Below are 25,311 nucleotides of genomic sequence, written 5' to 3'. Positions count from 1 at the left end.
ATGACAACATCATTCAAGAAAAAAACATTATGAAATGTTGATCTATATTCTAATTTTATTTTAGCATTTTGAGTTTTAAAAATTGAAAATCAAAATAAGTAATAAACGTAATATTGAAAAATGAAAACAAAAATATCAAAAGAGTCCGTGAATATTGGGCTAGGTGTAGGGCCCAAGTTTAGTTGTTAATGGGCTAATAAATATCCAGGCAGGGGGAAACGTTGATATGAGCCCAACCGCTAATTGAGTGGTCAGGCTTATGACAGACAAGATTCCTTTGACAATTAGGTAATAATAACAATATACTATTATACCCACTCGTAAAAATGCCTTTGATAATGGCGCCAACTAAAAATATAGTACATTCATTATTGTTGGGAGTTGGGCAGCCGTAGCGAGCATATTCGCTCATCAAAATTCTTCACGCTACATTGTGCAAAGAAATGGCTGACAAGAAAATCTGGTAATAAAAAATTAGGGGATTAATGATTAATCACAGTTCAAATCTATGGGGCAGTGGGGCCCAGGTGATTATGACAAACAAGATATGGCTGGACGACAGGCTAGCAAATAAAGAAACTGAGGAAGGAATCTTAACGGCTCTAACATGGCAATGACACCAATAAATGACCGTTGTGGGCCCTTTCCCTTCTTCACGCCTTTGGGAAATTTAAATATATATACGTCCCCCCTTGCTCTCCACACAGACAGACGCACAAATTTCTTGTCGAGCTCAGAAAGGGAGAGGAATTTCATCACAAAGAAAGTGAGATTTCCTTTTAGATTGATTATCGAATTTGTGTTGGTTTTTAAATGGGTGTATGTGTGTATGTATGTATCATGTATGTCTTCTTCTTGGAGGTGTGGTGTAATAAAGGTTTGGTTTTTTCGATGCAGGCAGGGGTTAGCGAACTAATAATGACTGTTGAAGTTAAAGCTGAGGCGGCGGCGGCGGCGGCGGGGGTGGAGAAGGAAGAACCGAAGGCGAGGATGGTGGAGAAGAGCTCTTCTTACAGGGAGGAAAGCAATTGCTTGTCTGATCTCAGGGAATACGAAAGGAAGGCTTTGAATGACCTGAAAGCCAAGCTCGAAGAGGCCATTCTCGGAAACACGCTTTTCAGGAAGGAGGACGAGAAGAAGCCAAACGAGGAAGAAAAAGAAAAGGAAAAGGAAAAGGAGAAAGACTGTGTAAAAGAAGGTGAAGACGAGAAGAAAGCAGAATGTGGAGACGACAAGAAACCTGAAGAAGAGAACCAAAACAAGGGCAGTGAGGAGGAGCCGGAAACTGCCAAGGAGGAGGAATCGGAGCAGCCAAAGGCAAAGCCCGAGCCCGAAATTGACAGGGATGTTTCGATTTGGGGAGTGCCACTCTTGCCTACCAAAGGAAACGAAAGTACTAACATTGTTCTTCTGAAGTTCTTGAGGGCTAGGGAATTCAAGGTAAACGAAGCTCTGGAGATGCTCAAGAAGACCCTTGAATGGAGGAAAGAGTTCAAGATTGATACAATCTTGGAAGAAGAATTCGAGACCGATCTCTCCTCGGCTGCATACATGTGCGGCGTGGATCGACAGAGCCACACAGTTTGTTACAACATATTTGGGGTATTAGACAATGAGGAGATCTATGACAAGACACTGGGTACAGAGGAGAAGAGGGAACAGTTCTTGAGGTGGAGGGTTCAGCTCATGGAGAGAGGAGTTGAGAAGCTCGATTTCAAGCCTGATGGCGTGAACTCATTAGTTCAGGTAAATGATCTCAAGAACTCTCCAGGGCCAGCCAGGAAAGAGGTCAGGACTGCTGTCAACAAAGCTGTTGCCCTTCTCCAAGACAACTACCCTGAGTTTGTCGCCAAAAATGTAAGGATATCAGATATCTATCTTTACTTGCATAAGCTTGCTTTTATATATATGAATTTGGTACTGAATCTGAGCTTGTTGCTGCAGATATTCATTAATGTTCCATTCTGGTATTTTGCTTATCATTCCCTGGTATCTCCATTCTTGACTCAAAGGACCAGAAGCAAGTTAGTTTTCGCCCGCCCCTCTAAGGTTACGGACACCTTGCTCAAGTAAGGGTTGCTCTTTCCCCTCTACTGAGTTTCTCTTCTTGATCACACATGTAGCAGAGATTCGAATTAGCTCGCTACTCTTTTGATTCGGTGGTAGGTACATTCCCATTCAAGAAATCCCAATCCAGTATGGTGGAATGAAGAGGGAGAACGACTCTGAGTTCTTTCCTATCAGTGATGGTGAACCTACAGAAGTCATGATCAAGGCTGGGTCGACGCACACCATTGAGATTCCCACACCAGAGGTAAACCTGTAATGATTTTGATTTCTTTAAAGAAGGCTTGGAAGCCTGGAAAAATGAACTGATAGGGGTTTGCTATTGTCATTACAGGCTGGAACAACATTTATCTGGGATGTAATAGTTCTTGGGTGGGAAGTGAACTACACCGAAGAGTTTGTCCCTACAGATGAGAGTTCATACACTATGATGATTCAGAAAGGAAAAAGGATCTGTTCAGACGAGCTGCCAGTTCGGAAGACATTCAAGAACCATGAACCGGGAAAGATAGTCATCACTGTCCAAAACACCTCCGGGAAGAAGAAGAAAATGTTCTACCGTCACAAGGTCAAAAAAGCTTGCTTCTGAAGGCATCATGATATGATACAAGGATTATTGAGACATTTTCATATTTGATTGATTGATTGATTATTCTTTATTGGACATTCTTGTCATAGTTCCTCCTTTTCCTGCTTCAATTGTGTTATTTTGCCCATCCCATTGAAGATTCACATTGTTTATTTTCTTTTCCAACAATTTTGCCTTGTATTTCTCCACTTTGCGGCACCAATATTTATTGAATTCTTGATATTTTAATCGAGACACACGATTAAAATTTCACACCATCTTCGAATAACTACAGAAATATAGAAACATAGCCCCCTGTCACATCGAACTAAGACTATTCAAAACAGCTCTAATGAACATAAATATTTGCAAATCCAACTATTTTATAAACACAAAATCGGCTATCGTCTGCACTCAAAGCAATAAGAGCGGTACAATAGATATAAACCTCGAAAAATTTCATTACCTCATGGTGGTTTGCTCAGCGTGTTGATTCAGCCGTGGTTTATTATTATACTTGGAAGGTGCATAATCAATATCCTTGTACTCACCGGTGACCCTGACAAAACATTTTATCAGCACCAATCCAGAATAGATAGTAATTTTCTCTTCATTTACTAAAAGAAGCCAAGGCAAACAAAAAAAGGATGAAGAACTGTACCTGTTGTATGACAAAAAGGCTTCCCCTATTGTTCCTGCCACTTTGTTACGTACTTTCCGCACACAAACCTGGACACGTGCAAACCAGCAATTGAATTGGCAAGCCATGTTCAAAATTATTAACATTATATATTAGACTCAAACCTGAACCAAATCGAGAGGTCCAATTTCAGGGTCCCTGTTGCGGTGGATAACGATCCCATTATCACATTTGTTTATGAAGTGAGCACTCCCACTGATGTCGTACAGATTTGGAGCATCTCCAACCCAATTATGCAACTGGATAAACAAAAGGCTTAGGATTTACAGACCTAAGGAAAGATGAAAGGAATGTTTGCATTTCTTACCTGCCTTGGATGAGCTACAAACCAAACATGGCATGAATGATGCTGAGCAAATCGTTTAATTTTTGTCAGCATTTGACTCACATATTCTGTTTCAGTCCTGTTTAACATCATATCGCATTATTAGAAACAGCCATCTATGCAACACTGGAGTTATAATTAAGAACAAGCACATATCTCAACAAGATCAAAATAAGAAGACTTACTGGCCAGGAGGACGTTGATGATCAAGTTCATTGTATGGATCAATTACAAGCCCACGAACCCCATGGCGCAGTACTGCTATCCTTGCAAGACCAAGAACCCAATTTATACTTGGAAGGCAGTCATTCTCACACCTGTCCAATCACCAACACAGATCAATGGGGAGAGTGAACAAACTCTAGCATGAGTCATGCAATATCACAAAAAATGTCTTGATGATGAGAACTTGCATATTCTATATGGCTTTTGACTGTCTGTAGTGGCAAATACATGCCATATACATCTGTCTAAGCAGTGTGGTCACCTTATTAGAGAAAATGAATCACTGAGCCACATCTTTCCTTGCTCCAACTCCTCAACGCTCATTCGCTCAGTAGAATCCCCATACCTGCTTAGAAAAAAATACAGATTTTGGGAAAAAATAAGCAGTCAATAGAAATCTACAACAGATGGCATGGAAATGCACATTATATCACTGTCCCCCTAGAGTTCTATCTCATTCTGCAAAGTCAAGAAAACATGTGCAAACTCGCCTCAATACTGCAATCACTTGCACATAAAAGGCACTTCCAAATCCTACCAATGTGTGCAACTCATGTTGAGCAGAACAATTTTTACCTGACATCAAAGAAAGGCTTCCTAATATGTTTCTCCAATAGTTTCCTTGCATGCTCTCGGACCTGCAGACCATCAAATCATGTAGTGAGAGTAGATATGAATAATACATACATTTATGTGTTAAACAAAAGGGCATGGTCATATAAAGGGCTTCACATGTACATTCTAAATATCACAACTGGACACCTAGAAAGCTCTCATTTTCTGCAATCTTTTAAAGCAACAAAAGAAATTTGGTGATAACGGCAACAACAATAATATGGGTTCATGCAAGTATGATTCAATTTCTAGAAAAATTTCTAGCAAAGTAATATGGTAGCAACAAAAAATTAGTTTAACACTTCAAATATTCTAATAGAATTAATTGAATTATTTCACAAACTAATTTTTTACTAGTACCTAGACTTTGGATAATCTTAATCCTGTTTAAAAATATCCATACGAAGATAGAAAGCACATTTCCAGTTGGGATCTACAAGTTTCATTCTTTTATAATATCAAACAAATCAATCACATTCTTTCTCAATATCACTTTTTCCAGAGCATACATAGAGATTGGAGAAATTGAACTACCTTATTTTCCATAGAGCAAAGTGCAAACTTCCAATCAACACTATGGTTGAGATTGCATAAAAGAGCATCAATCCACTCACTCTTGCCAGAATTTGGAACTCCAGTGACCACTGTTAATTCACCTGGCACAATCTGTCTCAAAGTAGACAGTTTATATAGTAAACACGCAAAAACCAGTGCTTCCATCTTCACACAGATATGTGCATAACTCAAATCATCTTTACATATTTAGTTCACATAGTTGCTTGCTTTTGGAGCAAAATGTAAATGAGAGATGAATTTACAAAACTAGCACAGTTTGGTGTGCGGATTGATGGTTACTAATAAGTAGCTGGAGTTAAACCAGTTATACTTCTCTAAAAAATAAAAAAAAATCATTCTCTGATATGCACAATAAATAAAGCACCGCAAGTGAAAGATAAAAACATTTCCACCTAGTAAGAAAAGAATGCAGTAACTCAAGTGCAGCAGCAAGCAGGGTAAATGTGAGGGAATGCTGCAAATTTACCAACTAATAGATCATAAACTTACATTATACAGTTCATCGAGACCCTTCCATCCAGTTGAAACACCAAGCTCAATACCAAGCGATTGATGATAGTAGGCATCAATCTCATCGAAGTAATCACTGAAGTTGAACAAACCTCTAATCGGATAAAGCTCAGCTTTCTCAATGGCTTCTTTTAGTGCATCAGCACCCATAAACTTAAGCACCTATATTTACAAGAGTACAATACAATCAAAGGGGCAAGTCATTAGGAAAACATCAATGGATAAATAATTGAAATGCTTGGGCTAAAAAATAAGTGAATATTCAGTATCTGAAACCATAAAGCTTAGCATCCAAGGATCTGAATTCAAAAGGATCATATAAAGACAGCAGTTCATAAAGTAGCAATAAATTGGTCCAGTTTCCAATTTCCAATCAACAGAGCTAGAAAGTTTCATCATAAACTCATAACACAAAATTCTACATTGTTGAAAACTGGACCAGACAGACAGCAAGTTCATAAAGTTGCAATAGATGGTAGAGCTTCCAAGCAACTGAGCTTCAAATTATCATCACAAACTTACAAAACAAAGTTCTACATTGCTAAAAACTGGATACCACACCTCATTTGCATCATTGAAATTTTCATTGCTGTTCTTTTTTGGCCATTTGACTCTCCAGCACCTGATTATCAAATTCAAAGTTCAGATGCAATGATAACTTCATGCAGATTTATGCATTGTAATGCACAATGATAAGTACTACACAACCTTTCTCTTCCCAGGCGCCGGGCAAGTTCTTCAGCCAAAGCTTGACCACGCTGATCACCATTAGTGGCAAGAATGATGCGAGATGCCTTAAAAATAGCACAAAACTCAAGCATCATGCCACCCATTTGCACGTGCAAATTAAGATGTGAAAGTAAATAAAACTTGATTAACCTTTGCGGTATAATCTTTGCAGTTCCATAGATATTTATAATTTGTATCCTGGCTTCAAAAAATACATAAAGAGTGTATTAGGGATGAAAAAAGGTAAGTTAATCCTGGCTTCAACGCCACAATGATAATATTCTACTTCCTCCAGTATTCCTTGCATTTTAAACCTTGTAAAGGATAGGCTATTGTAAAACATTGCTCTTCCATATACAAGATGCAGCTTCACCATTCACTTGGGTAGTTATTTACAGAAGGGGAAAAACACAGAGTTGGATATGTCAAACAAGCAATAGAGAAACAATGATCCTTGAATTTTTTTTTTTGAAACTGCGGCAAAGTGGATCTGTAGGGAATGGTTCAAAAGACAGCTACACAAATACCTCTGCTTCAGAGGGCAACTTCTCATTTGTGACCTTTTGAGGAGCCAGATCAGGTACAGCAACACAGTTTCTGAAGCCAGCTTCTTCCACTGAAAACTTGTGGATTTCATCCTCAACCTAAGCAGTATTCAAAAGACATTAATCGAAAGACAAATTATTGTAGCTGAATGTATCTGAGAAAAGGGTTATTACAATGATAATATCACTTGCATCCTTTATGTCATCCAATCCATAAAATATACTTTCAGTATTGACCTGTATTTCCATCACACGTGAGATCAACAATGCAGTAGCTTCCCAGATCACAGTAAGAAAAAGCATCATTGGGCAAGACATATTATGTCTGCATGTTCCAATAGGACAGAGTTGAATGACTAAGAATTAGTGACAGACTAAGAACAGAACCATAAGTCACATCACACGTACCTCCCTAAAAGTTCTGTTGAGATCACGATACTTGCAGCTTACAAGAATTCCATCCCTCCAATAAGTGAATGCAATAGCTAACTGCCAGAGATCAATCATCATGTTTTACTTCACAAAAATCAGTAAAACTTTAAGCAACTCATGCAACAGTCTTGCTGGAGGAAGTTTTTTAAAGGCGCAAAAATGATGTTACATTTGTGGGACAGAACTTCAAAACCTGACAAATGGATTCTACAGTAATATTAACATTAGCAGGGGAAGAAAAGTTCAAATAAATATACAATGCTTAAGCATCTTTTAGCGAAAAAAGAAAAAAGAAAAATAAAACAATTTGTTCACCTGATCCCCAAATCTTTTCTGCTTTACATTATTTCTCCGTAGTGTTTCCCTTGATATCATGTGCTTATTCCCAAAATAAGAAATCACCTAGAAAAGTTGAAAGGGAATAAATAGTTGCACACTATACAAATATTTCAATACATAGGTTTCACATTAAGCATCCTAGGATTGTAGAATGAATAGAAAAGCACCCTAGATTCTCGTATTAAACACTAATGCTGCTTGACCTGCAAACCTTGTCTTTTTTAAAAAGCAAAAATACCTTAGATGTACGAACTGTGATCAGTCATTAATTGCTGCAAACCAGATTTATACATAGTTATGGCATCGCAAGGCTTCTAATGTGGAGCTTGTCATTATTTCTATAGAAATAGCAATAACATGGCAGATTATTCAAAGCATAGCACACCTAACAATAAGAATGATAAGAAACTACAAATGCAAAATTAGAAGTAGTTAAATTGATTCTTATAAAACATCATTGGAGACTCATCAATTTTTTCCAATATTGAGATATCCTGTAACTCCTACAAACGGTTTCTAAAATCCATCACACAAATAAAAACAATAATAGGTTATCTCTAAAGTAGATCTCTAAAAGGAAGATGTTTATAGAAGAAGGCACATATAGGATGAATGGTATCAGTAATTACCGGATCACTCAACGATTCAAGTTCTAGACTATCCTCTGTGATTTCACGAGGTGGTTTGTTCACTTTCGGCAGTTTATCCATCCTCGGATAACTTGATTTTCCATTTCCAAAGGTCTGAAATCATGAGAAATACAAAAAATGAGAGTAACAATAAAAGAAGTGTTTAACTAGCTCCGTAGCCAAAGCTTACATCAGTACCACCCTTCCAGCCACATGTAGCCCGATGACATAACCACACAGCTGACGACCTTAAAAATTAAAAGGAGAAATCATCAGTAGACATCCAACTAAACCATAGAAAGAACATTGACCACAAAGTATGAGTGCATAATAGAGAAATTTTACCTATCCTCTGAAATATGAAGAGCTAAGGACTTTTCGCTCGTAGATCCACCTTCACACTATAAGAAAAATGAAGACAGAAACACAATCAAACAGGAAAACAACAAACACAATTACTTAATGTATGCTTTTGAATCAACTCGTCATCATCTTCCGTAATTCAATCTGAATTAAATCAATTGTCATTTGTTATATAAAACCCTTAAATGTCCACATGGATTTCGCACATCCAAATCAACTAAAATCAAATCTATTAGAGAAAAGTTTCCTCAGAATGCCACCACTAAAATGACAAAATAGTATTAGAGCAGTTTTCAATGAAAGTTTCTTTTTTTTTAAAAAAATAAAATAATATTACCCAATTCTCACCGCAGATCAGCCAAAAGATTCTTCATCAGATATTGTACTTTTCCAAGTAGCCCCTAACAGGTTTGGATCTCTAGTAAATTAACAATTCTATTTGTACCCACTTAAGGAAGTTATACATGTAAGTTTTCTAATCTTTGAAACTTTACGCAAAGGATAGTGTGTGTGTATATATATGTAGACATATTATAGAGAGAGACAGTATATAGCATCTAGTGTAAAATATATGCATGCAAGTTAGACAATATATGAAATAGAGTCGGGAAAGGGTGAAATTTTTGGCCAAAAGATACCTGTCACATGAGAAAATTAAGAAGTTCAATTCATTCAAGATTTAAAATGACAAGTCAATAATAGAGTTGGAGGGTCTTCAAATTAAATTGATTGTGGCCAATACCAACTATATCAGAAAAGAAAAAGTTACACCACGTGCCTTCGGACAAATCAGTTTGTGCTGGCCAGGTATACAGACATCAAGTCCAAGGAGCTGCAGCTCATGCTTCAGCTTCATTTGCTTTTCATCCACAACTTTCGATTCCAGTGTCTTAGAATCAATATCAGGAACTACACAATCAGATAACACCATTAAAAAGAGGGGTGGTGGAATTGCAATTGAAATTGTTATAACTAATTAAATAATTTACAATATCGCATACAAATTCTTGCATGTATTGAATGGACTGCAGCCACACTTTAAAATACTCTGTTTTTTTAGTCCATCGTCGCACAAGGGCATAAATGTCAAGAATCAAGAAAGAAGAAAAGCCAATCGATCTCACCACTAAAACTTATTGGGACAAAGCATGTATAAATTTATATACCTAAAAGTAGAATCTTGATCCCGCAATAATTGAAAATGAAGACATCGAAAGGGAATGTATGAAAAAAAAAAAAAATGCTCATCAGCTCCCAAACCGAAAATTGAGAAATGGTAGGCAATGGCATGGACGAAAGGAAAGAATGAAGATTAAAGAAACACACGTTTTAAGAATAAGAGCACTCTAACGTTGTCTATCAACAACTAATGAAAAGATGGGAACTTTGTGAAACAAGAACAAGAAGGAACAGCAAAATTGTCAAGAAAATGCTCAAGACATACAAGGAAACACTTACTCGGTCTAGGAATGGGCATCGCCGCATGAGGTATGTAACAATAGCCAGAAGCATTTCGGCAAACTGAAGAAAAGAGGTGTGGAGTAGTAACACGGACGGAATTCTTCTTACCATGAAAACGAAAAAAATAAAGCTGCGAAGAAGACCCAGAACAAGAATGGAGCGCATGAACGTGCGAGTTCCCAGCGGGAGTGACCAAACTCTTGGCCAGAAGAAAACTCATGGAGCCCGTGAAAATAGTTGCTCTCGAGTTAACCCTCAAGAATCTACACTGAGGTAAAAACACCATACTCTTCCACCCTCAAAACTTCTTCTTGCTAATGAAAACTATACCATGGAGAACCATTTTGAGTTTCCATGGAAGGAGATGGACAAGAGAGAAGGGTTTTTGAACTTTCTTAAATAAACCTCTTGTGCCGTTTTATCCTCAAAATTTATTTGTTGGGACATGGCTAAACAAATGGGTCTATCAGCTTAAAAGGGCTTAATGGGCCTACAATAAGCCCAATCTTTTCTTAAATAATACTAATCTAAAGGCCCAATCGACGGTAATGTCCTTTAATTACAATTAGTAACTGCAATAGTAACCGTCTGCTTCAGGTATGAAAATCATTACTACAATGATCTTTTCAAAGTTTGTCAATGGCGGGATCGATGTCCGCACGCTTTCTCCATTTCTTCATTGCAGCAAAACTGGCAGCGGCGGCGTCGGTGGTCGATGATCTGAACAACCTGAAGCCCCCGCCGGAGTTCAACTCCACGGTGGCCAACAACTGCCGGAGAAACCCTTCTCTGAGATACTGCGGCGCCACGCCTAATTTCGATGTCCAAGAAATATTCAAATTCTCGATAGTGGCCAGCCATTTGTGCAACGTTTCCAGAAACCCTAATTGCGTGGAAGATTTCCCCAAAATAGATCTCCAAAGCGAGCCCAAATTAGCGCCACTGTACCTGTCGTTCGCCTTCTTCTGGAAATACTGTCCCTTAACTGTATTATCAATCGATCTCTCTAACTGTTCGCTGGCCGGAGAATTCCCGACGGAAATCTTTTACTGTTCGCAAATCAAGGATCTTGATTTGAGCTTCAATCGTCTTTCCGGCGACGTGCCTGTCAGGAATTTTTCTTCCCTGAAAAACCTGACGTTTCTGAACCTGTCTTACAATGGATTCTCCGAATGTAAAATCTCGGAAGTTCGATTCTTGGAGCGGTTCAATTCTTCGAGTTTTATTAATTCTGGTATTATTCCTGATCGTGGGAAGTTCAGGATCAAGGCTTTGGCCGTGGGGTTTGGGGTTGCGGTTTTGGTTGTCGCAATTGTGGGGATCTTGTGTTGTTCTGGACGAGGTTGTTCTACCAGCGAGTATGAATTTAGGCCGTCGGTTTTGGATGCAGCGACGGAGGGATTTTCGAGGAGAAATCTGGTGGGGAAAACAGGGAGGAGGAGTGTGTACAAAGGAGTGATGAGAGATGGAAAGCAGGTGAGGATCGAGGTTTGTTTGGGGGACGAAATGACGAAAAGCAAGCGTGAGAGATTGGTGGAAGAGGCGAAGATTCTTGTCCAGTTAAAGCACAGGAACATCGTACCTGTAATAGGATGGTGCGACAGCAGCAGATTGATGGCGATTGTGAGCGAATGGAGGGGGAAACTCGACGTCGAGACATGGCTTGGAACCAGAGATCCTCCATGGAGACAAAGATTGCGAATTATCTCCGGCGTCGGCTCCGGCGTCTGTTACCTGCATCGGGAGTGGCCGCAGTTGGGGTTTGACCTGAGAACGAGACACGTGGTCTTGTCTGAAGAGGAGGAGGGGGGAGTGAGAGAGCCTCTTATTACATGGCTGAGATTGAATCTGAATCTGAATCAGAATCAGAATCAGAATCATCATCGTCATCGTCGTCGTCATGGGTGCAGCTGGAAAAGTGATAAGCACAAACTGGGGGTGTTTCTGCTGGAGATGGTGACGAACAGGAGGCCGACGGAAGAGTTGGAGAATAATAAAGATGGTGGGTCGGTGGGGTTTGTGGAGTGGGTGAGATCGCATTGCCCTGGAAAGCTGGAGCTGGTGATCGACCGGAGAATGGGATTGAAGAAGATGGATGATGTTTGTGACGCTGTGGGGGTTATCCAATTGGGGCTCATGTGTATGGAGCCGTCCACCAGGCGACAACCGACCTGGGATCAAATTCATCATATGTTGTCGGAGATGGATTGCCGCCGCTAAATATAAATATTCCTGTGATTATCACGTACGGTGAAGTAATTTGAATTAATTAATTAATTAGTATGTACTACTGTACGGAGTGACTGGTGGCTGGCTGGATTTATACTTTATGTGTGCGGATTTTAATTTAAACATAAAACTTGTGATTAATGTGACCATGTGACAATGTAATTTTTTTTGGTATCCTAGCTAGTTAGATGTAATTAAGTAAGCAGAATAAGTGGGATTAAGAAACGAAAACCTTGCATATATTTTCTGTCGTAGGGGTCGTAGTCCATGCAAGTACTTCAGTTGTTAGTCAGTTAGTAATTATTATTATTATTATTGGAGGGAACAAATAAATAATAAGTGGTCTCATACATGTATAAATTCCATTTGTCCTCCCTTTAAAAAATATAATAATAATAATAATAATAATAATGTGCATGCCGCCGGATTTAGCGCAACTGCCGCCGCCATTTCCGAAAACGAACATATTGTATTTAATTAATGAAAAACAAAAACACAATTTTTTTAATAATAATACAAATACAATCTTGCTTTTTCAGTATATAAGTACAAATACAATCTTGTATTTTCAACGACAGTAAGTAATTGAGACTTGGTCAATCCACTTTTCACTCCTCCCCTGGAATTTCTGCGACCTGACTAACCAACCGTCAAGTCCATATTAGTATGCACTTTTGAACATAATTAATTAAAAAAAGATAGATAAAAATGCGCTAAAAACCAAGTTAATTAATAATAATAACAAAACATGAAGAAATAAAAATAGGAAAAACTTGATGGAGAAGTAACGGGCCAAATATAATAAATTAATAATAATAACAAAACATGAAGAAATAAAAATAGGAAAAACTTGATGGAGAAGTAACGGGCCAAATATAATAAAAGCCCAAATTAATGGCACCATAATAATAGGAGTTCGTTACCCGTTACTACGACCATAATATATTATATTATATTATATTTATTAGAACATCCTCCCTCCCTCCCTTGCCGAACTATAACCTCCACTCCCACGTCTTAATTTTATTAACTCTCTCTCGAAATTTCCTCAGGTATTGTCTCAACTGGTTCTTGTGCTTAATTCCCTTTCCCTACCTAATTTTCCCTCCTTTTGATCAATTAAGTTGCCGCCGATGGAAGTTCCGGCGGATCCCCACCAATTTGGCTGGAATCTCGAGTCCATGTTCGATCCCAACGACCTGTTTTACTCCGAAAGCTCCTCCACCAGCTCTATCAACTACGATTGCCTCCTCGGATCAGTTACTGCTCCCTACGACAATTTCACTTCCGACAACTTTCTCCTCGGCCAGGACGATCTCGTCGACCCTCTTCTTCGCTGCTCCAAACGCCGCCGCCCATCCGACTACCAGGAACCAGAACAAGAATTCTACCCAGAATTCAACTTGGGTTACTTCAACGGGATTGCTCCATACCCTAATTTCCCAAACTACATTCCGACACCAACAGCCCCTGAAATGGCGTTGCCTCCATTGCCTGATTTCCCGACGGGCCCCCCAGCTTACAGTTACGGAAGTTTCTGTGAGAGTTCTATGAAGAAGGAACCGACGTCGACCTCGCCGCCGGCCAAATTGTCGGCGCAAAGCATTGCGGCCAGACAGCGGCGGAGGAAGATTACGGAGAGGACACAGGAGCTGGGAAAACTCGTCCCCGGCGGCCATAAGATGAACACTGCTGAAATGCTGCAAGCTGCGTATAAGTACATTGGTTATTTGCAGGCACAGGTTGGGTTGCTTGAATCCATGTCTTCTTACAATCAGGTAATAATTAATCGACCTAATCTGTGTGTTAACTCTTGTCCAGAATGATATCGATTAATATTTTTCTGACATATCTTCGTGTTTGTTTGTTTTCAGGAGCGAGGGGAGCAGTTGGAGATCGATGAAGAGCTGCATGATCTTCTAGAATCTCCATTGATTCAAGAGAAGCTCTACTCCACAGAGAACTGCATAGTCCCGCAGAAATTTGTGCAGGAATTGAGCAGTGACCATCAGATGGTCAAATCGAATCCAGCATTGCTTCCATTGGTAGAGAAACAAGTACATTCATGCAGCGATTGATTTAAGACGATGCAGTTTCATTTTATTTATTTTTTCAATTATGTTGTTTCTCAGTTAGGGTTTTTTGCTGCCCCATATTGTTTTTTCATCAATTGGGAGCAGTTAAGATCAAATTAGTTTAGGTTTTTATTTTTAATCATTATTATTAAAATAAAAGGGTGTAGATTCCTCATTTGCAAGAGCCCGGAGAATGTATTTGCTTGTTTTAATTTATGCTACATTGTAATTTAATTTGGATTATGTCATGTTTATTGCGCTGATTTACTATTAAATTTGCTTATTGAAACTGATAACATGCACATTAAAACTACTGTTTCTAATGTTCAAATTAATACATTAGTTAATCAATTAAGCCGTTTTATTCCCTCTACTGATTGTATATAAATTCTAAGAAGTATGTACCAAGATATAAAGAAAAAACAATACATATAGATATAGATATATATATATATATATAATCCCCAGTCCAGCAATATTAGATTAACATTATTATTTTTATTATTATTATTATAATATGGGTTCGGTTATATCCATATGGTTATTGGGAATCAGTTATGGAGTGTAGAAATAGCGGTTTGATAACTTCCCTAATGACTTGACTTTCGTTAGGAGACTCAGTCAAGGAAGTTTTCCTTATTTTCTCCGATTTGGCAGGCTGAGTTGGCATAGGCAACTATTTTCAAGGGCAACAAATAAAAATCTACCAACATTGAATTTTCATCAACCCCAAAAAACAATTAATTCTGCAGAAATGTTATCCATAAGATCAGGCAAAGTATTGAAAAGCTCAATTCTACATAACCCAATGCTGCTCTGCCTGCATTGGAGCCCCTGGTCCTTTGTCTATATAATAAACCAAATGCTCACCTCTCTTACTCATTCATCACCACTCTTGTCTTCTCGTATTGCATTACCAATATACTTTTCTTACACTCACACAATAATTTTCATACCTTGATTACTTAAAATGAGGAGCATTTTCTTCTCCTTGATTGTCGTCGTCGGTTTCCTTTACTGCTTTGCTCAGCTGAGCAATGCAGCCATACCATGTAGCACAGTGGACATGAAGGCTGCGTCATGCATCAATTACGCGACCGGGAAGGAAGCAACTCCTTCGAAACCGTGCTGCCTCGGGCTGCAACAGCTTGCTCAGAGCGTGAAGGCGGTAGACGACAAGAAAGCCATCTGCAGGTGCCTTAAACAAGGAGTCAAGAACTTCGCCGGAGTGCAGGACAGGTACCTGAGCAAGATTCCTACTGCTTGCAACATCAAAGTTGGCTTCCCTGTTTCCCTCAACACAGACTGTGAGAAGTAAGTTCATTATCATCTGTCTATTTTCATCTGATCCCAGCTGGAGTTTATAGCCCACTGAATCGATGTTTGATTGCTTTGCAGGCTGCACTGAGATTCCTTGGAAATGATCAAAGGGTTGGTAGGAAGCTAGAAGAAGCTGTATTGAATAAAACTGCACTGTACTCTGTAGGGAATATTGCTAGAATGCTCCTCTATGGAGTCAATAATTATTATACATCCTTGTGAGGTCTCACAAACTTCTCCTAGTAAAAGTATTGCAAGAATAAAAGAATTTTGAGTACTCTAGTCCAAATAATAGTTGAACCTAAGTGTAACTGTAAGGAAAGTAAATGATCATGCGGCATAATCAGCTCATCCAACAATATAAAATAGAATATTTCATCCATATATTAATCACCATGGAATCTCTTGGCCATCCCAGGCAAAAAACTTGCCATTATAAGACCTCTTGGCATTGTTGATGATGCTTAGTAGCTTCTGGACTGAAAACTCTTTGGTGAAGAGTTTTTCTTGCGGAACATTTCTCTGGAACGGTCTAGATAGGTCGGTATCTACTGTGCCGGGATGCAACAGAATACATATTATTGGATCTTTCTTGCTAGCAAACTCCAGGGATGCAGTCTTTGTCACTGCATGATTTACCAGAAGAATTTTGTTTCATGGAGTTAGCACTGATTTCATTGTAAAAGTTCAAACTAAAACGGAAGCAACTTTTCATACACTGATTAAGACTGGACTTGGATGCTCTATATGAGTGCCATCCACCTAGACGATTATCTCCAATTGATCCCACTCTAGCACTGATATTGGCAACTATTGCAAATTCTCTTTCGGTTCCAGTACCCCCTCCCACCTTTAGCAGAGGCCACATATGCTTATCAAGCACATAAAAAAACAGAATTTAAGTGTGGGGTTCCTTAATATACTCTGTAAATGAAGGTTGTCTGACCATATACCTTAATAACCAATATAGGACCAACAGCATTCACCTCATATGTAAGAAGTAAAGAAGCTCTCTGAACTTTGTTCAATGTAGTTTCTGCACCAAACAACATTTAGACTATTCATTTTAGAGATTATCGCTAGTCATTTACCAAAAGCAAAAACTAACACCTCGTTTATAGTGAACAAATAAATTTTCACCTGGTTGCAGAACATTGGGTATGGAGAGAATGCCTGATGCATTTACAAGGAGGTTTAGATATCCGTACCTATCTTTCACATACTTTGCAGCTTCCTGATCATAATGAAATTTTGTCATGACATCAATAGTATAAGGTAGAAAAGCATACTAAAGTAAGATGCTGATAACTGCATTGTAGCAATGATATATCAAACCACTGTAACATTTATGTGAATGTAAAGGATGATATGAATTAACTATACTATTTACCAAATTCCCGCCCCCCATCCCCAACATCAAATCTAACATTATTTTTTATTTTTTATATTATACCAAAAATCAATTTTAGGTTAAAAGCTTCACAGCACCAGCTATAAATATCACCTCATACAAATATTTCAATTCAAAATTTTTGTTATTCAAAACACAAACCAAAAATCCAAACAAACACATATGAATACCTCCATCGTGCTATCAATTGTGAGATCTAGCTGATGAATATCTAGGCGATCAGAAAACTTCTTCTTCAACTCCAGAAGTCCAGTTGCCCCATCGGGATCACGGCATGTCGCCACAACTTGCCCTCTGTCGCTTTTCTCTAACAATTGCCTAACCTTCAAATATCCATGAAAATAAAGGAAGAACTAACACTATTGATATGTGGATAATCCGTGAAATAGTTGGCTGTGTTGCTCATCTTTATGATACACTATTACACAATCATGGAAGAATTCAGACCAGCAAGGGAATTACAACAAACAATGCCAAACATATTGCAACATAAATTCTGGGAAAAGGTAAGACAATGTCCAGAGCGAAAGCAAGAAAAGCGAATTTATGAATCCAATCGGAAAGAATATTCGATCAAGTGAACAAATTCAGTCAAAGAAACAGAACCTCACAAATTCAAGGCCAATGCCCCTAGAAGCACCTTGAACCATTGAAACGCCGCCTTCCCAATCTTTGATTGCAGAAGAGAACACGCGAGCTCTTGAAATTGGCTCCATAGATCGCCTCACCATCGACACCCATTTCCCAGCAAAATTCGGCTTCATCACTGTAATCTAATATCTCAAAACAATAAAAAGTTCACACCTTGCGTGTATGCAAAATCACAATCAAAAGGTAACGAATACGAAAAATCGATAACCCACATTCTGCAAACGTATACAATTCGAAGATGATTTCGGTAGAACCCAAAGCTCGGTTGCCCACATAGAAGCGCAATCTACGTTGTAACTGGAGATCAGCGTATGGATTCGCAATGGAGAGACTAGTGCAACCAGCTAGACGACGCCGTTTGGGTTACTACAGTAGAGCAAACTGCAAAGCGTATATGGCACCAAAACCTCCACGTCCAAAAACGCATTAAACATCATAATGACAACTTCCTGATAGTGAAATGCGCTTTTACCTATGACCTCTCTGTGTGACACAACACAACTCACCATTGAAGTGAAATGATACACATAGATATTATGTAGTACCATTATTTAATTAAATAAATTAATAATGTGCTCGATTAAGGTTGTGGACGTTACCACCACCATATCCTCTTGATGGGATATTGGCAATGGCAGCACCTATTTGTCATTTACTTATAATATACTACTAATTATCATCCATCAAATATTTTGTCTAAGAATACTTATATGTGTATTATAAATATATGTATGTATGTGTGTGTGTACGGGTCAAATTGTTCCACCTAATTCTCCTGTTGCTGATCACCTTATCCTCCTCCTCATTATTAATCTTTGCTGTTTTAACCCATTAACAATAATAAGTAATTGTCTACTTTAATAATTAATCAATAATATTTACAATTCACCATTGCGCCTTACAATTTTCTTTTATTTTACTTGTTTTAATATATGTACGTAATCATAGCCACCACGTGTCCCCAATAACAATAGTTTATTTTCCGATCAAAAAATATAACAATAGTTTGTTTCATATCTATTTTGGCCTCTTCTTATAATATGAGGCACATGAAATGAACATTTTTAATGATACTGAACTGAGGTCGAAAGGACGTTATATAAGCACGATTTTAAAGGGTAAGTAAAGCGTAATAATTGGATGGTCATTAAAAGCACGACTTTGGGTAAAAAGTGGTGTGTATAAAAATATAATTGCAACGGTCATTGCACTGTTTACAGTGCGGTTTCTTTCTCATCGTCACTGCCAACAGTCACTCCAACAAAACACAGACGACGACGACAGACCCCCCACCCCAATCAATGCACCAACCTTTGCACATCGTCTTTGTTTTTAAGTGTCATTGTGAAATTACTGCAGTTTTTTCTTTATATGTGGAGTGTGATTATTTGAGTTGAAATCTTTCTTTCAATCAAGTTTGATGGATTTGACTGAACCTGATCTTACTGCTTGCCATAGAACGAAACAGGAAACAAAATAGGATCGGGGAGAAAAGTAAAACAGAAAAGTGAGGAGCACGAAGCCAATAATATCTTATGATTTTTACAGATACTGATGATCACATGAAATGCCAAACTTGAGCAACTTTTTTTTATACAAAGCAGATTTAAATCATATCGTAGGAACTGTAAGTAATTTCTTTGGATTAATCTGACTAAGTAAGGTGGACGTAAGCTATGTATGCATATGTTTGAGTCTCTCACTAGCCTGCAGCTCCAAGTTAAAAAATGGTGTCCAATCGAACAAGAGAATCCCTAATTGAGCTTTTCCAGTCATGTCTGATTCACACACTTTTCTAACTGCTGAAACTTTCTGTTCCTGATCAGCTTTCTGTCCCATCCACAAATATTCCTAAACCAACGGTATGGATCATCCGGGAGTTGAGAGGCCATGATCGTCCGCCGGAGTTGGTAATTTCGAGCATAATTGATCATCCTCCTTCTTTCTCTGTAGGTAAAGACACCGTAAAACCGTAGCTGGGTCAAGTCGAGAAAGAGCTAGGGTATTATATGGTGGGCCAAAAAAATATGAGGAAGATGAAGAAGGGAAACAATTTATCAATGGAGATAGCTTTTTTCTTTAATTCCCAAGTGAAAACTCACACACTTGCAGTTATGCATGGTTTTGACCTAATTAATCGAATTATGAAACTGCACCAGAAAGGAATGAAGGCACTGGTGGAATTGTATCGGGTTCTGTACTGTTCTCCGTCGGACTTGGTGCTTCTTTCTGTTGGGTTTGGAATATTAATTAAAATATTTGTGTCACGAATCTGGCATTGTCTCTTCCGGCGATGCGCTGGCGGCGGCGGCGGAAGTAGTGGTGTTATTTCCAGGCGGCGCCCAGTCATCGTAAAAGCTGAATGGATCCAAGTCGGCTTTGTCCTTATCCCGGCCGTTGGAAAACCCCTGCGCGAACAGCAAATCCAAGGTGGAATCAGCCTCGATTTCCCCGAGATCGGCGAAGAAGGTGTCATCGGAGTGGGTGGTGGAATCGGGAAGTGTCGGCCTGTAACTCGGCTCAAACCCTCGATGACAGTCAAATTCAGCGCCGTCCGTTTCTAATCCATCAAATTCCTCTTTGACATCGCCGGAAGTTCCGTCGGTGGTTATCCCCGGTTGGTGGTCGTCTTCCTGGTCAGTGCATTTCCGGGCCGGAGAATTTTTGGAGGCAGCAGTGGCAGTGGCAGTGGCAGTGGCAGCAGCAGTAGTGTTGCTCTTGGAGGGATGAGATCTGGTGGAGCCAGCAAGAGCATTTCTTTGGGTCGGCCATGGGTGGTTGTGCTCGGAGGTGTAGGTTATCACCAGCATGTTGGGGTCGGTCCGGCTCCGCTCCACCTGTTTCCTGGCGGAGCATCCCTTCGAACTGCTGCATCTGTAATAACCCCTGGATACATGTATATATGTATGTAATTAACAAATTAAGCACTGGCACTGCTGCCATTGAAGAACTACATATATGATCTAATGATGATAATTTAATTAGATTAGATGATACTTGTACCTTGGATAAGGGGAACCTTTGATTGGCTTCTGACCGTACTTTCTCCATGCCCAGAGATCAGAGGGGACAACTTCGCCACTGGGCCTGCTGTTGGCAGGTGCTGGAGCAGGTATACACACCACTTTCTTTGCCTGGCTCTTCCTGATATTACATCAAAGTTACACTCAGACGATCCATCAACAGCTACAGCTACAGCTAACAGCTTCAGCTTGGGGACAAAGACAACTAGTTTATCACTTGTTCCTTTTTTTAAAAAATCTTGAAATGGGCGAAAGTGGGGAAATTTTTCAAGGCTAAACAGATGAAACCAGAGAATTCAGTTCTGGTGGGATACAGAAAATAGTGACATGAAAGGAAAGTCTGGTGCTGTCATGGGACACACACTGCCAGAAATTCATTAACCTTTTTCAGGCTGAATTATTTGATGGCTTGATGCCTGCCTGCCTGGGTAGGACTGCAGTTACATAGATGAAGTTCATCGATTCAAGATTTAACTAAACCATGCTTGCTTTGCCCTCGGGGATGATGGAGAAAAAATAAAATCTACATATATAGAGAATCATCATCTTGTTTGAGGGCATAGAAAAGATAAACAACTTTTGATTAATATTTATTGAAGCAAAAACCCTAATTTTGATTGATATCCTGGATCGGCATGTGGAATGAATTACTATACCCCCTAAAAAACTTGAGAAGCAATTAATGATAATATCTATCTCTGCGATTGCATTAAATACCTAAACCCTAAATTAAAAAGTTTTAATTCAGATTTCAGATCTCAATCATTATTTGAAGACACGAAATCCCCACCTTCTCTTGATGCCCGTGATTCGCGGAGACGAGATCTGCAGACCTGCAGGACTCTCCACCAAGCAACCTCTGGGGTTATTTGGAGACGACAACAAAGCATGATCATTCGATGATGATACTAACATAGAAGGAGGGCCATTCGGACAAGCCGCCGCCGGAGAGTCGCACGGCGTCGCTGGCAGCTTCAAACCTGGAGAGATCGGCAAAGGCGTCCTCGAAAAAATATTCGACGACGACGACGGTCTTTTCATCTCATTGCTCAAATTTTCGTGACCCGATGATGAAATATTCAAAGCGCTAACACTTCCTGCTGCTGCAGCAAAACATCCAATACCATCCTTGATAAAATCGGAGCCGTTGAAAAATCCAGAAACTGGATCATCGATGTCATGGAGGAGTGGATCTCCAAGATGGGTAATAAAAGGATCGCCGAAATCCTCCTTCTGCTCATAATTAATCGGATTAGTCGCAAACTGCCACAGATCAGGCACCTCGGCGGCGGAAGAACCACCGGAAATTCTTCCTCCGCCGCCTCCGCTGGCTCTTATTATGTCAGTTAAATCGCCGCCCTGATAATTCTCCATCCTCTTCAAGAAATGACTGCACATACTTGATGAAATCACTGTCCCATCATTTGACTTAATTTGCTTCACTTTGTCATGCTAACTCTCCCACCAAACAAACGATCAATTCATGCAGGAGACTTAAATCATTACAGCAGCTACCTAGCTCTTCTTCAAGACATCATCTCTCTCCCACTCTCTCTCTCTCTTTCTCTCTCTCTCTATATATATATATATATAAATATGTACACATACAACACAAGAATAGTAGTTCTATTCTATTTCTAGGGTTTGATTCTTCCAGGGCCAAAAGCAACCTCAATCCAGAGTGAAATGGAATCTAGAGAGCGAAAGAGAGAGAGAGGGAAAGGGGGTGGGGGTCGGGAAGTCGCTGACTTTTTCATTCATATACAAACACAGCTCGACTTCATACGCAACAAAGAAGGAGAAGAAAGAAAGGGGTTGCAACCAAGTTAAATAACTAATTAATTATACCATATAAATTAATAAATCCACACTGTTTCAAGACTTAACCACTCGCCAGTCCCGGGACTACCTACTCCACCACAATCCACACCATGAATAGCGCCATCAACTGTGCGGATGGTCTCGAGCTCCCAGGTCCCTGCCCCAAGACTCAAAAACTTGTTACAGAATTATTTTTAAATAATGACATAGACATCATGGAAGGGTCAAATCGGGCAACTGTTTATATTTTAAGTTTAATTTTAATTTTTATATTATTTAACCATACATTTGTTCTTCAATTCATCATATATGTATATATGCATATCTCTATCCATCTAATCTCCTTTTGTTGTTTAGCTAACAATAAAATAATTAAATTAACTTAAAATACGCACACAGCAGTGCAAAAAGTCATTTTTTTGAAATCAAATAATTGAAAATTACATAAATAAATAAAGAGGCGGCAAGCAGCCGCAATACTCGGAGAAGTATTCAATACGTTTCGACTGGGTCCGCTGCCCTCACATAATTACATTATGCCCTCCCAACTTTTTTTTTTCTTTCAATTTCGCCCCGCACTACGTTTCATTTTGCCCTCTTTTTTTATTTTAATTTGCCAAAAATGGGACGTTGATAATTTCTCTTTCCCAATTTATAATCAAATTTATATACGGCTGGTCTTAATGAATCATTATTATTATTAAATTAATATATAACATTATAGTCTAAGATTAATTACTTACTAAGGATAAAAAAATTAATTAACTTATTATATATTTAATCAGAGATGAAATTAAAATATATCAAAAATTCTCTCCTTCCCTCTCTTTGTATGAAAAATAATTTAATATGTATGGGAATGGGAGTGGGCCAAGATTTGTGTGATGAAATGTTACAAGTGATTAATCACCCCCGAGTATGCCACCGACCTCTCTGTATTTTGATGGGACGTTATAAAAATCTACTTTATTGAAATAGTTATACTACTCACTGTTTTTTATTTTATTGTTTTAACAATAGTTACTATTATAGTATTAATTAAATAAATGGTTGAATATGGAATCGTGAGTGTATGCATAATTTGGTAGAGACAACAGATAAGCCATGTTATGTTGGTGTAGATGGATGAAACAAAATATGGGTCACAAGAAAACAAATTTGCCTTTGAGTATTTTTATTAATACTAAAATTATTATTACTATTATTATTATTAACAAACTGGGATTCTCTGACACACACAGAATTTGTCCTCTCAATTGCTTATTATAATTATTGTTATATATAAAATAAAAAAATAATAATATAGAAGCATCCTTGCATGTGAATGTGATCCACTCCAAATTTCTGATCCCATTCCAATTTCATCACTTGGATTATTTAATTCAAGCCCTAATAATGAATCATCACTTTCATTACAACTAATGCCTTTTGCTATGTCTTTTTTTAATATACTAAAGTCGTGGTTTTATAAAATGACTACATATATAAGATTCTTTTATGATTTAAATTGGCAACTGTAGCTGCACGTATTGCAGCCTGAGCGGCAGCTGGTGACGTCGCCGGGGGGGACGATCGATCTCAGCCGTGGATGTGGACGGCCAGGATTAATCCCTGTTTTTTTAGCAATACTGTCGTTTTAGTAGTAGTTTGATTAATCAAATCAAAGATTAAATTAATTATATGTATATGCATGTTTGTCGAGCAGGGCCGATTTAATTATATACTAGATAATTAATGAATTTGGAATTGTGATAATTGTAATTTAATTAATGGATGAGTGAGATGATGGCCTTTTGTTCGAGAAGATAAGGGCTGGTGAAAGCAGAGGCAAAAAAATTAAAAAAAAAAAAATAATATAGTGATGAATATACAGCTGCAGAATATGGTTTCGTAATGAATAAATTAATAATAATATGGGCCAAGTCTACATGTGAGTCACTCTGGCTCTGACTCTGACTGTGGGGGAGATAAAATTGTAGGAAGCCATTGGTATCTGTGGTGTGGAAGAAATATATATATATATATATGTATGTATAGAGAGAGAGAGAGAGAGAGAGAGAGGGAGACAGAGAGGAGTATAGTATTTTGTTTTGGGATTGATTTCGAGATCCCAATTAATCTCCCTCCACTCCACTCCACTTTATGTGCATTTCTATCAAGTGTCGGAGAACCAAGGTCTTCATTTATTATTGCATTATTAATTCAGTTGTGCATTGGCCACCCAAACCATATGCTCCTTTTTAGAGGTGTATGGACGAATGAACACATTAGGAAATTAATTAATTCTTTGTACTACACATATATATTGCTGATGAAATGAACTTGGATGTCGTAAGTTTGATGTAATAAAACTCTATATAGTGGGATAATTAAGGTGCACAACTCATCACGGTAGAAAAATCAAAGGAATCTAGTGTGTCAAGGAGAAAACTAATTAAGTGTGCATCGGACCAAGTTGCCTCACTACAATGTTAAAAATAGTGTAGGGATATTTTGGACCAAATATGGTATATATATATATATATATATAGAGAGAGAGAGAGAGAGAGAGAGAGGAATAATCTGCATGAATGAATGAATGGTGCTGGGGCTTGTGCGTACATACATATATATATATATATATGTGTGTGTTTGGCATATAGTAATTAGTTAGAGGATGTCCCTTACCTACCTGAGTCACATATGAGCGGTGAAACA

The 25,311-nt window shown here is 38.5% G+C and overlaps 7 protein-coding genes across 11 annotated transcripts; 4 read left to right on the top strand and 3 right to left on the bottom strand.

Annotated features, from left to right (window-relative positions):
- The first annotated feature begins 671 nt into the window (after positions 1-671).
- On the top strand, positions 672-2,786 carry LOC127249516 (patellin-4). The gene is made up of 5 exons (XM_051272337.1): positions 672-766; positions 898-1,857; positions 1,945-2,069; positions 2,167-2,314; positions 2,402-2,786. The coding sequence occupies exons 2-5, from the start codon at positions 919-921 to the stop codon at positions 2,654-2,656; spliced, it is 1,467 nt and encodes a 488-aa protein (XP_051128294.1). The 5' UTR covers positions 672-766; positions 898-918; the 3' UTR covers positions 2,657-2,786.
- LOC127249514 (twinkle homolog protein, chloroplastic/mitochondrial-like) lies at positions 2,784-10,466 on the bottom strand. Of its 2 annotated transcripts, XM_051272332.1 has the most exons (22): positions 10,082-10,466; positions 9,402-9,532; positions 8,606-8,661; positions 8,451-8,508; positions 8,261-8,374; positions 7,608-7,694; positions 7,269-7,349; positions 7,035-7,097; positions 6,843-6,959; positions 6,466-6,513; positions 6,295-6,380; positions 6,148-6,208; positions 5,566-5,748; positions 5,035-5,166; positions 4,462-4,523; positions 4,148-4,231; positions 3,846-3,977; positions 3,643-3,739; positions 3,440-3,574; positions 3,297-3,364; positions 3,102-3,194; positions 2,784-2,924 (listed from the first exon to the last, which is right to left on the bottom strand). In XM_051272332.1, exons 1-22 carry the CDS (start codon positions 10,368-10,370, stop codon positions 2,906-2,908), a joined length of 2,196 nt encoding a protein of 731 aa, XP_051128289.1. In that variant the 5' UTR covers positions 10,371-10,466; the 3' UTR covers positions 2,784-2,905. The 2 variants fall into 2 exon arrangements, with proteins under 2 accessions (XP_051128289.1, XP_051128290.1); XM_051272333.1 differs by lacking the exon at positions 2,784-2,924 and having other exon boundaries at positions 2,999-3,194.
- Positions 10,467-10,559: 93 nt separating this feature from the next.
- On the top strand, positions 10,560-12,376 carry LOC127249857 (brassinosteroid LRR receptor kinase). The gene has a single exon (XM_051272900.1). The coding sequence runs from the start codon at positions 10,724-10,726 to the stop codon at positions 12,302-12,304; it is 1,581 nt and encodes a 526-aa protein (XP_051128857.1). The 5' UTR covers positions 10,560-10,723; the 3' UTR covers positions 12,305-12,376.
- A 1,070-nt stretch (positions 12,377-13,446) lies between these two features.
- On the top strand, positions 13,447-14,391 carry LOC127249671 (transcription factor bHLH53-like). The gene is made up of 2 exons (XM_051272603.1): positions 13,447-14,091; positions 14,203-14,391. The coding sequence occupies exons 1-2, from the start codon at positions 13,447-13,449 to the stop codon at positions 14,389-14,391; spliced, it is 834 nt and encodes a 277-aa protein (XP_051128560.1).
- Positions 14,392-15,358: 967 nt separating this feature from the next.
- On the top strand, positions 15,359-15,985 carry LOC127249882 (non-specific lipid-transfer protein C, cotyledon-specific isoform-like). The gene is made up of 2 exons (XM_051272936.1): positions 15,359-15,702; positions 15,787-15,985. The coding sequence occupies exons 1-2, from the start codon at positions 15,359-15,361 to the stop codon at positions 15,794-15,796; spliced, it is 354 nt and encodes a 117-aa protein (XP_051128893.1). The 3' UTR covers positions 15,797-15,985.
- LOC127249880 (uncharacterized) lies at positions 15,879-18,157 on the bottom strand. 3 transcript variants are annotated; one of them, XM_051272935.1, is made up of 7 exons: positions 17,983-18,157; positions 17,731-17,892; positions 17,290-17,442; positions 16,849-16,942; positions 16,662-16,744; positions 16,426-16,558; positions 15,879-16,334 (listed from the first exon to the last, which is right to left on the bottom strand). In XM_051272935.1, exons 1-7 carry the CDS (start codon positions 18,043-18,045, stop codon positions 16,099-16,101), a joined length of 924 nt encoding a protein of 307 aa, XP_051128892.1. In that variant the 5' UTR covers positions 18,046-18,157; the 3' UTR covers positions 15,879-16,098. The 3 variants fall into 3 exon arrangements, with proteins under 3 accessions (XP_051128892.1, XP_051128891.1, XP_051128890.1); XM_051272934.1 differs by having other exon boundaries at positions 16,426-16,579; positions 17,290-17,437; positions 17,726-17,892; positions 17,983-18,155; XM_051272933.1 differs by having other exon boundaries at positions 16,426-16,579; positions 17,983-18,155.
- A 1,130-nt stretch (positions 18,158-19,287) lies between these two features.
- On the bottom strand, positions 19,288-22,571 carry LOC127249449 (probable WRKY transcription factor 35). 2 transcript variants are annotated; one of them, XR_007838326.1, is made up of 4 exons: positions 21,584-22,571; positions 20,774-20,914; positions 19,927-20,656; positions 19,288-19,717 (listed from the first exon to the last, which is right to left on the bottom strand). XR_007838326.1 is itself a non-coding variant. In XM_051272215.1 (3 exons), exons 1-3 carry the CDS (start codon positions 22,189-22,191, stop codon positions 20,035-20,037), a joined length of 1,371 nt encoding a protein of 456 aa, XP_051128172.1. In that variant the 5' UTR covers positions 22,192-22,571; the 3' UTR covers positions 19,288-20,034. The 2 variants fall into 2 exon arrangements, 1 of the variants encoding a protein (XP_051128172.1); XM_051272215.1 differs by having other exon boundaries at positions 19,288-20,656.
- Between the last annotated feature and the right edge of the window lie 2,740 nt (positions 22,572-25,311).

Source organism: Andrographis paniculata, unplaced genomic scaffold (genome assembly GCF_009805555.1).
Source record: "Andrographis paniculata isolate CXL003 unplaced genomic scaffold, ASM980555v1 Contig36END, whole genome shotgun sequence".
Lineage (NCBI taxonomy): Eukaryota > Viridiplantae > Streptophyta > Magnoliopsida > Lamiales > Acanthaceae > Andrographis > Andrographis paniculata.
Note: the sequence above shows the minus strand (reverse complement) of the source record. Positions and strands in the feature narration are given on the sequence as shown.